Here is a 14,071-nt window from a genome sequence, read left to right as displayed (position 1 = left end):
AAAATTAAGTTGCTCTTATAATTTTGGGTGCCTTGTTTCTTACTTTGATTAGTTAAAAAAGTATAGTTGCTAAAGTGCAATCTCCTCTGAAAACTTTTCACTTGGTAAGGTCTTATTGTATACTTATATCAATGCAGACAACATATCGATCTAAAGAAAATCAATTGTCTTGAAGGAAGGCTAGGTTTTTGGTAGTCAATCTCAATTACTACATAAGTTGATCACATATATGAGTCGACTTTCTATTTAAAGACTACACTTAATATCACACGATGGGCCTGTGATAGGATGTTGTTATTTAATCATATTTGTTTGTTTCTTTGATAATAACAGTAATGTTAGATCAATGTGTGCTACCATTAATAGCATATAAATGTTAAATGTGAGAATCTTAAGGTCGTAAAAGAATCCATAGAGATGAATCTAGCTATATGAAGATAAACATGACATTTCAGATAGATAATCTCATTCCTACTCCAGATTTGAGGTTATATTTAATGATCATGAATCACTCAATTCTAGAAGTATTCTAGGGCTCTATATTTTATGGTTAAAGTGCAACTATGTTCCTTGAAGAAATTGAGCAAGCCTTTTGCAAAAATAAAATACGAGAGTAGTAATCTTTTGGCTAAACTTGTCTCTAAGAAATTTGAAAGTAAAAGGAATGTAACCTAGTACATTATAAATGTATAATCTCACATAAAAACTCAAAGTCTTGGTGAGGATTTGCATGTGCATTTGGCTTTGATAGTTTGAAAATTTTAAAGTAAGTGATAACACTCAAGTGGATAAATGTATGATTAATGATCATATATTTTAATGTGTGCGAGAGAAATATATAAGACTGAAAGTTGTCATTTAATAAAGAATAAGAAAACGTGATGTATATATAATAAATGATAAGCAAGCTATATCATTATATTACATTTAATTTTCCCTCTTAAGAAAAAAAGTATCATCATATTACATTTAATTAAACTACAAAGATGTTAGTCTTATATCATATAATTTTTTCTACATTTTCCTCCCTAGTAATAAAAATAATCTTGACCTATCATTATCTTGACAGATTTAAATATATAGGATATTAATAATATTGGTGTTAAGTCTTTAAATTTGTCTTATGCTTTGTCTTCGTCTTTATTTATTTTCTCTATTTCTTCCCCTGCACTCCATCCATCGCCGCTCCTCTATCTCTTTATTAAATCCAACTTCATTTTGTTTATCAATTTCTCCTAATCACAACTCAAGCTACCTCCTACTCATTCTCTCTCTGTGTCTACATATTTTACTTCCCTTCTTTTTTATTTTTCTATATCATAACGCTCACATATACCACTTCCCTTTAAATAAACTTAAACACTGTTCTTAAACCCAAAAAATAAACCTAGCCATATATAATAAATCCATTTTCCTTGTTTTCTGTTTTCTTCTCTTATAATATAAAATTTTCTATAACTTTCTTTATCTTTCTCTTTACTTTTATGTGTCTATGTCTATGGCTGGTTTGGATTTAGGAACTGTTTCACGCTATGCTCAAAACCTTCACAGAGAAAACTTGCACCATCACCAACATCAACACCAAGATTCCGAAGAACAAGACCATCACAATCATCACCATCGTGGTGCAGGTGCAGATGCGTTTTCCACCGAAGAAGATGATAAGAGCCATGGTCTAGAGCTAGGGTCGGCCTCAGGCAGCGGAGATGTCATCGGCCGCCGTCCACGAGGCCGACCTCCAGGCTCCAAGAACAAGGCAAAGCCACCGGTGATAATCACAAGAGAAAGCGCCAACACACTAAGGGCCCATATTCTTGAAGTAAGTAGCGGCGCAGACGTGTTCGATTGCGTCGCTACCTATGCACGCCGTCGCCAAAGAGGGATCTGCATCCTCAGTGGCAATGGCACTGTAACTAATGTAAGCCTCCGGCAGCCATCGGCTGCAGGAGCTGTGGTTACACTCCATGGAAGATTTGAGATATTGTCCCTCTCGGGATCATTTCTTCCACCTCCAGCTCCCCCAGGTGCTACTAGTCTCACCATCTACCTCGCCGGAGGCCAAGGGCAGGTGGTGGGAGGAAGCGTCGTGGGGGAACTGATGGCGGCAGGACCGGTGATAGTAATTGCTGCATCATTTACCAACGTGGCTTATGAAAGGTTGCCGTTGGAGGAGGATGAACAACAGCTTCAGATGCTGCCACCTATTTCTCAGGGTTCTGATGGTGGTGTTGGAAATAACCCTTTTCCAGACCCTTCTTCTGGTTTGCCTTTCTTCAATTTGCCGTTGAATATGCAAAATGTTCAGATGCCAGTAAATGGTTGGGCTGGAAACTCAGCTCCACGTCCTCCATTTTGAGCGTATGTGTCCTTACTTTACAAGGGAGTGTCCTTTTTGGTGGTTGCTGATCTTGACTCGTGAATCTAATGTCAGTGTTGGAGATATATGGAGAGGACAGTTAAAGATATTCATCATCAAACAATTGCTAGTGATTAATTATTCTAAGGTCAGAAAATTCACGGCTATATATTATGTTATGCTTCTTCTACTTGTACCTTTTTCTTTTCTTTTCTAATCTTGTATTGTTCCTGGATGTTGATTATGTAGTGAGTTTCAGTAATGTAATTCTTATCTTTAGTTAGCTAGTGTGATCATGTCATTGGGGTTTACCTTGTCCATTATTATATGTAACTAACACTCTATTACTAGTAATTAGTATATTGGTTAAGTATTTCTTCTATTTAATCCTGGTCATATGCTTTTAAGGATTCAGCTTTTAAATTAACATTTTCACTAGCTACTTGTTTCAAAAGGAGGCAAGAACAGAAGCAATATATATATAACTCACAAGTCGCTAAAGCAACCATATGCTACATCCTATATTTCCCAGGTTTTTTTATTTCCTCTAGTACAACTTCCTCCCTAAGGTTACAATAAATACTATTTGTGTTAGGTATATATGTGTATGAATTTATGCATATAAAAAGGGGTGGGTGGTCCTTTACGGCGTTAATAGATTCTATGATCAACAAGCACATAGGTTAGTTTTCCGAACTTTTATATTTCCCTCAACTCACTCGCTGGTCTCACAAAGTCACAAATGATTAAGTAGTGTGTATTAGGTATTATGTCTGTATAATATATATGCATATAATACTAGGGATTTTGATTAAAAGAAATAAAAGTGGGTGGTCCTTTACCTCACCAATTTTATAGATTAGTATACAACAATAGATATGTGAGAATTAGATTCATATAACAAGAGCAAATGGTTTTCATTCATTCACTGGAAGATTTTATAGCTGATTATGCTTAATAATCATGTACTTACCACAGTCTTGCTTGATTAGATCTTTAGGCTAAGCTCCTTCATTATTTATAGGTCTATACTATACTCCTCAAATATTTAGCATGGAATGAACTAAAGTTGTCTTGACAAACTTTCCTAAATCATGCATGTCAAGCAGTCATGAATTTGTCTAAATGTTATGCATCATGCTTAATAGTGTCATAATATCTATGTAATTATATATATATATATATATATATATATATATATATATGAATTTGTCAGTATAAAGATAGATTTATACATAGATAATATATTATCTACTATTCACTATATTACTTATATTTAAAAGTTAATAATCATTGAATATAAATGACAGATGAGATACTAACATTGTAAAAACTCTTATATTGTCTGTATATATATTTTTTCTCAATTGCTTAATTCACTTTGTTTGAGGCTGTATGTGGAAATCAAAATGGGTTTCATTTTCCATCGTTAGCCAACTTAAGTACGTATTAGTAACTGGATTCTTTTAATTTTTATGGCTTCAGCAATAGTACATATAAAATCATTAGATCCGATCCACTTATCAATGAAGATTCAGTTTTTCCTGCTACCAGTACTAATCTTTTGATAAAATGTTTGAACTGGTTTAAAAAATGAGTCATGCCCTCTATGGGGAATGAATTTTGAGGTTTGCACTCCATCACAACAAAATATTTGCTGTCTTTAGGTTTCGGTTGAACAATTGGGAAAGGAAGTGACTATAATGCATGGGAGATAATATATAACATTGCACTTAACTTATTGAAACACCAACTATCTTATTTGGTCGATTTATTTGCCTTACTATAATTAAATCTAGAAATGGTATAGTTCCCATCATTTATGGAAGAGAATTGTTAATTAACAATAATATATATAATCTTCCATAAGTAGTATAATTGGTTTAATGCACTTGTTCTATCTGTATTACTGAGTCTATTTCCACTTCATCACATTGTAATCACCTTCCAAACTTTAATATAACAAGTATATTGGTATGGTATCTGTGAGGATTCTTAAGCTCAAGTAAACAATGGTGCATTAAAAACAGTATAAGCTGGAAAGTATCCTTACCTGTTGAACAAAGAACATCTCTAGGATTATTGGAGAGAGAAGTTTTTTTTTTCAATAATAAAATTGTTATTTCATTGTTATATGGATGAATAAAATTGTCATATCATTTTTTTTTGTATTACTTTTTTTAGTATTGGAGAGGATTCTAGCCCACATTAATTATGGGTGTTTTCCACTGTTGTAGTTGGAATAAAGTGTTAACAACAATTTGGTCATTCTAGATGTTGCATATGATTTTAGAATTACAGGCTTTTAAGTTATTTATGCTTTAAATTAGTCCTATAAGTTAATCAACAATTTCGCACGTATGATTCAAGTCATGAGCCATGACCTCTTGCATTTTTAGTAGCTTATGGGGTTAATTATTGGACGCACAAAATAAATGATCTTTATCTATGTAGAGCAATTGAAAAATATGTGTAGGATCGGTTATAGGTTACTTAGGTTTCCGGCGCGGCCAGCATTTAACTATGTTGAAAAGATGTGTCACTGACTTTTAATTATTCCCCACTTAAACATGGTTTATGTCTTTATGATAAGTGCTTAGGTTTCTAATGAAGTGCTTAGCGTAATAGTTAAGTTGTCCGAGGTTTTGATTAAAAAGTTGTCGTGGCTCTTCATTATTCTTTTAGAATTGCATTTTATTCTCTTTTTTATCAAGAATATACTTCCATTAGTTTGTCACAAATGTATATGCATGTGGTCATTTCAACAAAAAGAAGTTATGAAATATGAGTTGTATATCAAACCATTCTTATAAGAGGTTGAATTAGTTTATTGATTATCTGATGATATTATATATAATTAATATATATAAAAACATATAATTAATTAATTATGTATAATTATATTAAAATAAAATATTAATAGGATATCATCTGGTAGTGTAAGATTTTAGTATAACATCGTGGCATCATATTAGGCCTTAGGTAAAAGTTCAATTTTTAGAAGTGACACTTATTAAGAGGAATATCATACACCCTGAAATAAATTAAGTTTTTATCCATAAGATGAGAGATACACCAAAAAATATTGGAATGGTCTCCCCATCTTTTAGATTGTGATGAAGTAGAACAACAAATGAGAGTCTTTCCATATTTTATTTTATTTCAAGTGAATCATCATTAGCTTCTTGTTATTTTGGATTAACCCAATTTAACTTATTAGACTGAAATTTACCTGAATTAAAGCAATCCAACACCTAACTTCGTTAAGAGTATGAACCAGGGATGTCAGCAAGTCCATTAAATAATTAAACCGGTCGGGCCATACACTCTGATGCTAATAACATCGATTTGAAGACGAGTTTCATGTAATCCATTCTTCAGTTGGAATTATTAGGATTGGGTAAGCCATATAAAACTTTCATCACCATTCGAAATTAATTGCTTTTAAACATTCCGTTTAAGATTGGAATGCAAAATGTTATGATTGTTTCTACTTATTTTTATGTTGGGTTGATTTATTTTTTCAGTTATAATTTCACAATTTATAAATCACAATCTCACATCATCATTTAACATGATTTTTTTGCTTGAAAACTGAAAAACAGCATATTGAAGTTTGATTGGTTGATTTCTTTTTTCATTTTAAAATCATGTATCTTCTCTATTGGAGAACAAAACCACTATAGAAAGAAGACAACAACAATAACAGTTAATCAATTAACTATATAATTAATCGATTAATTGGATAAGTGTTAATCGATTAACACAACTGTTAATCGATTAACTGATTAGAAAATCAAGTGAAACATTGGTTGAACAATTATTGTAATTGACACATTTTACACATTTAGCACATGTTGAATTGTTTTACAATATGTGTTTATTAGTTTGTTAGAGAGTTAGTTATGTTAGTTGTATTGTTTGCTTTACAAGACATTGTATATAAACAACATTTTCTTGTATCATTTCAATTTAATGAGAAAATTTTATAATATTCATTTTATACTTCCGCATTATTTTCGCAATTGTCTCATGGTTTATTTCATAATCTAAAAGTTTTTAACTAGGATATTACACCTTTAAACTAGCTGTACAATTATAAGATAGTTTTGCCAAACAAAATTATAACTCATTCCTTTGTAGAAGTTGAGCATTGGGGTTTTCTTTTAATCTAATGATGAGTCTCTAACTAAAAAAAATGTGTTTGAACTTTCATTGAAAAATACGTTATATTTTTTAGTTGGTAAGTGTGGTTGTTAAGCTCAAAAGAGAAGGTGGTGGGAGGAAATTGTGGATGAATAATTAGCTAAAGAAAGTAGATAAGCTTGAATAAAAGAACCAAATTGACCAAGTCTTAATATAATATCATTTTATTATTGTGCTGACATCCATTAATTTGATTTCAAGCTGCCAACTTGTACATAGATAGAGCAGTTGAATTTTATATGTCCACAAGAAATCATTGTCTACTTTTTTAATTATAGTATATATGTTTCCAACACAGACTGATTTAACATAATTAACCATGTTTTCGACTACGTTTATGATGGTGGTTGTGTATAGCGACCATGATGGGGACAAAATGATAATGATGATGTCAAAGTACTATGGAGTCATCTAAGTTTATTAATTAATTGAACTTCGAATAAAACTGGCACAAGTAATATTATAAATCCAGATCATGATTCATGATGAACATTTGATATGTTAATTGCTATATATATATCACCATACCATGGATAAAACATCATGATTTTATTGTATAATATTTTTGGTGATGTTGTTGTCCTAACTCCAAAAGGATCCAAAGCATTTGTGCAGAACTGAATTATATATCCACAATAAAATAGATAAGGTTGGTGGAACACAAGTACATGGAGTAATAATATTGTGATCCAATCCTCAGTTTTTGGAATATGATCAGTAATGAATGAAAATATTTAAGTAAAAGCTCTATCGTTGGTTCTTCTTAATTCTTATATTGTTCATAAAAAATGAGATAATCTGATAAGATTTGATATCTGTTGACATGAAATTTAGTGTTTCATTTTATTAAGGTAGTGAATGAAATATTTTAAACCATATTAGGAAACCTGAATATACTTAATGGAAAACACCCCTCGAAGGGTAATGACTAATGATCGGTAGGGTACATCTTATTGCGAATTTAACATAAAATAAAAGAGTATATAAAATGTATATTTTTTATTAAATCAATGATACAAGAGAATGTTGTTTATATACAATGTCTTGTAAAGCAAAAACAATGCAACTAACCTAACTAACTCTCTAATAAATACATGTTGTAAAACAATTTTCAACGTGTGTTAAATGTATAAAATGTGTTAATTACAAGATTTGCTCAGTCAATGTTTTACTTGATTTTCTAACCAGTTAATCGATTAACTATAGTGTTAATCAATTAACTTTTATTGTTGTTGTCTTGTTTCTGCTTGCTTTCTAAGATAGTTTTATTTTCTAATAGCCCCTCAAGCTGGAGAGTAAATGTTAATTATGTAAGACTGAGATTGCAACAATGAGGGGGTGAATTAGTTGACTTAAAATAATGACCAATTTTTTCTGTAAAATCGAGAGTTAAAGTGCAGCGAAAAATATATGCAGAAAATTAATAAGTAAAATCAAAGAGATAAAGGGAAGAGAATACACAATGATTTTTATACTGGTTCACCTTCTTGTCCACCGAAGGCTACGTCTAGTACTCTTGCAGCACAAGAGATTTTTCCACTAAAGATTATGAGTTGCAATTACAATATCTCACTCCGAGATCTCTATATACCTTACACACTCCTTAATCCTTATTCACCTTTGGAAAACACATTTCCAAGTGATTCTAATCCATTTCTTATCATACCCCGTGAAAGAAAGTATTCTGCAATAATAAATGAAGAATGTTCAACAATGGCGGAATTATCTTTACAAGTATGAAAGTTGTGTAACTAGCAATTCAATCAACATGTTCAACAATGGAAGAATGTTCAACTCTTTTGTATACTTTAAGCAACTTCAGAAAAATCAACTTAGAAAGTTTTAAGAACTTGTTGCCAAAAGTGTAGAAAATAATTTCAGAATATGTGTAAAAGCTTTTGAAATTTATATAAGAGTTGTGTATATGTTGTGTTGTGATTATGAGTTTCAATGCGCTTATATATAGGCTTTTCAATTAGCTAAAATGTCTCTTTGAAATGGTAGGAATTGATTGGAATTAAAACATGTCTTTTGGATTGAAACTCATTCACTTTGAATTTGAAAACTGACACAACAGCTCTCAGTAATCGATTACAGCATTGAGTAATCGATTACCCAAATGTTATGTCCACTTAACATTTATTTTCGAATAAAAGTGATCGATTACAACAAGTTGAGTAATCGGTTACTCAACTTTAATAACACTCATAATCTGTTACTCAAATACAGTAATGGATTACTCTGATCAGTTTTAAGTTGGATAACTCTTTTCTCACACTTGTAACCTGTTACTTAGATGAAGTAACTCGTTATACACTATTTTTGAAAATTGTTTTAAATATTTTAAAGTGTTTCAATTTTCTTTTAAAAATAGTTTGAGTATTACTATTATTGTATAATCAAGAGTATATGATAAAAGTAACTATTTAGACTTAGACTAAAAGTTTTAATATCTTGAAGTTTGAATCTTCATAAGTATTCTTCTTTTTCTTCTTTTTGGTGATGTTGGTGTCTTCGTCAAAACCGTGTCAAGCTCAGGAACAAACATCTTCTTCACATATGACTCCAACTTGATAATTTTGATTTGATATCATAACAATGTGATGAATCAGAATCTTGATCCTAATATGATTGGACTCTCAATCACTTTATTATTTTCCTGGTTAGAAATCTTGAGTATATTCTCATAGAACTTCATTATTCTACATTGTTAGAGGATTATTTAAGTATACTAAATAACCTAAGAAATTGTTCTCTCTCAGAAGATGTTTGAAATAAATCCATGGGGTTTTCCTTATCACAAGCACCACATGAACACTTATTCTTCTTCCTTTAGCACTTACAAAAGGACACCATTGACCCTTCTGCAGCAACAGCAGAATCATCATCTTCTAGATTCTTCTTTGGGTTGTTCTTCTTTGCCACAACCACGAACTTCCTTTCACGGATCTTGTTGCCAGATAGGCTCTGCTCTCATAAACACACTCCTGTTTCATTCTAGCTCACTATCATATTATCCCTTCTATCTTCACAAACTTCTCCACTTCATGTTGAATTGTTGATGATGACTCTTTATTGAATCTTGTAAGAGAAAGATAATAATTATAGAGAATGTGCAGCGGTGACTAAAACTTTCAGGATGAAGGCTCTAATACCACATTACAATTTCAATAGAAAAATAGAAGAGTGTTTAGAAAGTATATTTTTTATTGAATCAATTAATGATACAAGAGAGTGTAGTTTATATACATTGTTTTATAAAGCAAGCAATGCAACTAACCTAACTAACTCTCTAATAAACACATGTTGTAAAACAATTTCAACATGTGTTAAATACGTTAAATATGTAAAATGTGTCAATTACAAGAATTGTTTAGTCAATGCTTCACATAATTTTCTAACCATTTAATCGATTAACTATGTTGTTAGTGGATTAACTATGTTGTTAATCGATTAACTCTTATTGTTGTTGTCTTGTTTTTGCTTGGTTTCCAAGGTAGCTTTACTTTTCAATACATCTCAATATTCAAAAAATATATCCTAATCAACTAAAAAATGGAAGCATAATAAAGTTAAACTTGAAGAAAGACTGCCCTAAAATCAGTCTGATGTAATGCATGTTAGCATCATATTAGAATTGACCTATAGCCATTACTTTGAAGTTTGAACTATATATCATAATGAAAATTCATGCTTCCCCACAAAATTCAAAGCAGCGTGTTCCACAGATATGGCCATCCCATAGAGGAATAGAGGATGATGGTCCATCTGCATATTATTAATGGGCTGAATAGCATTATTGTAGAGTCCAGACCCTCAGAGGACTCAGACGAAGGCCCTTATGTAGGACTGGTTGCAGTCATAGATCCACCAAAGTAAAACATTTTTGGTGCTGGTGCTGAAGAAGGCCCAGATTTCAGGACATTGGAGCTTGATTTTTTCCCGTTTGGAACAAAGCTGCCCACAATGATCTGTTCAATGTTAATGGTTGGCAAAAGTCACAAAATAAAGCATCACAAGTTTGGTCAAATCCTACATGCATAAAAGACTCCCCAATAGTAGCAATACACACAAAAACTTATAGGTTAAACATGCCTCAAGTCCCTATATACATTTGTATATACGTACAATCATCTTCAACCCCCATACTTACCATCATTTTCAATTTGTTTTTGTCATTTATGCTTTGTTTGGTTGAGAGAAGAAAGTGAGAAGAGAGAAATATGTGAGAGATAACAAAGGTGAGAAAGATAATAAATTTTTATATTGTTTGTTATGAGTGAAATGAAAAGAAAGAGATGACAAAGAATTATTTTCTTATCTATTTCTCTTGTTTGGTTAAATATAAAGTAAAAAGAGAGAAAAATGAAATATTTGAAAAGACTAAAATATTCTTAAAACAAAATGAATGGAAAAGTAGTAATAAAAGAGTTTTAAGGTTTTATTTGTCATTTCAAATGATTTAACTCTCCTCACTCTACTTTCTCTTTATGTTAAGTTAGAAAGAATTTTATGTAGGTCCCTCATGTTTTTCTCTCTCCACCCTTTCTTCTCAACCAAATGAAAGAAAAATTTACTTTCTCCATAATTTCTCTCCTTTTAACTTCTTTTTTTCTCTTTCTCTACCCAACCAAATAAAGACTTATGGTTATTATAATCCAACATCATTTATAAAAATTAAATTATAAGGATCAAATTGAAATTGATTATCACATTATATTTAGGACTTAAGTAAAAATGATTTTCATATCTAAGAATAAAAATAGTGAAATGGGCTCCTCTCCAGTGTCAAGTATTGGAATGTGATAAAGATTGATTAATATAATTTTTTTAATTTAAAAATAATAGAAAATTAGAAATGGTGTTGGAAATGATTTTTGTCCTTCTACTGAACTAGGTTCTTGCAGAAGGAAAAAACCCATCAATAGTTCAATACTCCTATTAAAACACTACACCCTTACATGGAAATGGTGTGGAATGAAAGAAAATGGATGTTCAATCTGATTTAGCCTCAACAAAACAGTAAGTTTGTTTGTCACTTGTAACTTATTAGTTCAAAATCAAATTCTAAGAACAAAATTTTACATACATTTACTATCCTCAAACCCTACTAAATAATAGCATCGTACACTAAATCAACATTTTTTATTTGGTTTAGCCTAAAAAATTATGCAACCTATACACACAAAATATATTATTTCAGAACACAGAGGAAGAATGTCTAGATCATTTAGATTTCCTTGTTTTTCTTAATGCCAAAACAGCAAATAAATAAACCACAAGTTCTGCGGGTTATATGGATGGAATAATATTTTAGATAATATTAAAAAAATTACAAATGATAGTATATGATACTTCCATCTAATAGGAACTAAAAAAAGTAAATATACACAACTACTAGTTCCATTTATGGTTGAAATTGTCTGCTAGAATATCGCCATGAAACTATAGTAAAAAGTGCTCACAATTCACAGTTGTCACTTAGTAATAATGATAAAAGCAATCAGATTAAATAAAATCATATGAAAAAACAAAGTATTTCCAGCTGCCATTTAACAAACACAGCTTTGCAAAAAGAAACAAAAAAACCAATCACATTCATAACACTCGCCTGTGATAGAATCATAGTAGTAAACATGGAAACTTGTTATCAAATGGAGAAAAATAATAAATGCATTTAGTATACTCAACCGTATATCACATTAACACATTTCCTATATAGCATAAACAAAGCGTGATATAGATGGATATAGACTATATTTTAGGAACACGTTAATAAAAATACATTGTATCAATTAAAAAATTAAAATATTTATTTTTATTTTTATTTTATTATTATTGAGTATAGACATATACATGGTTTAGATTATAGAAGTACCTCATAAGTTGCGGTGCCACCAGATAACGCTGTCTGTTGAAGGATGACATTGCTGACTAATCCGCTAGCGGAAAGAATACAAATTTTCCGAGACCCTTGACCAGAATAGGCCATAACTCTTTCTGCAATGTCCTACAAACAGCAGAAGCATACCATACGAATAGAAACTTCAAAAACTAGTTTAAAATACATCTAAATAATAAATTATAACACGATTACTTATAGAATCACTTGCACCCATGACCCAGCAGAAGCATACCATTTTTGTATATTATCTGCATATTATTCAATATTATGTCTCAATGAATATTATATCTTTATGATTACAGTACATAGATATTATGAACATAAATAAATGAAGACATTACCACTTATCTACTCTATTACCACAACCCATGAACTTCATTCATCTCTATTTCAAAAACTAATCACGTGATACAAGTTCTTGCTATGATATTTTGGTTACCTCGCCAGATTCGACCAAGATCACGTGATGCTCAAATACCTCACTAACACCTTCACAACAAAAAAAGATTCACAGCAAGTTCAAACCAAGAATAATTCTTTCCAGAGCCCGGAGGTCTTCCCCTACGTTTCTTTAAAGGAGTTTCAGTGGACGGTGTTCTACTCCAATCACCACCACCGCTATGGCCACCATGGCCGGCGGAAGAAGGCATATGAGTGATATGTTGGAAATCCCTTATGATTGGTGAAATACTAATCCTAGGATCTTGAATTTCATGATTCTCACGCACATATATGAATCAAAGGATGCAGTGTCATACCTGAATCCATGTTCCTGCTCCTTTGATCTACGTTTTGTTGGAACACAAAACCGAAAAACAGAGAAGATAGAAGTTGGCTTTGAGAGAAAGAAAAAAATGATAGTGAAAACAGAAAGAAAATGTTCAGAATCAAGGTGTGAGAATTAGAGAGGAGATTATGCAAGAAAAAGAGAATTCAATCTTCTTCATTATTGATCAAGTTATGTAAGTTGCTATTTATAGTAAGCTAGTAATCAACTAACATAACAGATTTTTGAAATATTACTATTTTAACATCCCCCCATAATTCGAAAATCTTCAGCAATAACAACAAAAATAGCAATGAATTCCAATCTAATTCAGCAACTCTTGCACTAGCTTTAATCAATTTCAACAACTTGTACACCAATTCTCCTTCTTAGCTCCTTAAACCTCTCTATCTTGAGAGGTTTAGTCATGATATCAGCCAATTGAAGCTCACTTTTACAGTGAGAGAGCTTCAACTTTCCCTCTGCAACTTGTTGTCTAAGGTAGTGGTACATTGTCTCAATGTGTTTGCTTCTTCCATGTGAGACTGGATTCCTTGCCAAATCAATTGCTGACTTATTGTCTATCAGCAACTCCACCTTGTCTTCAATGTCAATGTTTAACTCCATTAGCAAAGCAGAGAGCCATATTGCTTGACAAGCAGTGGCACAAGCAGCAATGTATTCTGCTTCACAAGTTGATAGAGCCACAACCTTTTGCTTTTGAGAGCACCATGACACTGGAGCACCTGCTACCATGAATATGTATCCCATGGTGCTTTTTCTGTCCATCAAGTCCCCACACCAATCTGAGTCAGAGTAGGCCAAGAGTTTTGAGCTA

General features: G+C 31.6%; 1 protein-coding gene across 1 annotated transcript; it reads left to right on the top strand.

The window, feature by feature from the left end:
• LOC109330713 (AT-hook motif nuclear-localized protein 23-like) lies at nucleotides 1,164-2,738 on the top strand. Its single transcript, XM_019564991.1, has one exon. The coding sequence runs from the start codon at nucleotides 1,493-1,495 to the stop codon at nucleotides 2,354-2,356; it is 864 nt and encodes a 287-aa protein (XP_019420536.1). The 5' UTR covers nucleotides 1,164-1,492; the 3' UTR covers nucleotides 2,357-2,738.

This window comes from Lupinus angustifolius, chromosome LG17 (assembly GCF_001865875.1).
Source record: "Lupinus angustifolius cultivar Tanjil chromosome LG17, LupAngTanjil_v1.0, whole genome shotgun sequence".
NCBI classification, from domain to species: domain Eukaryota; kingdom Viridiplantae; phylum Streptophyta; class Magnoliopsida; order Fabales; family Fabaceae; genus Lupinus; species Lupinus angustifolius.
This window is presented reverse-complemented; position numbering and strand designations above follow the sequence as displayed.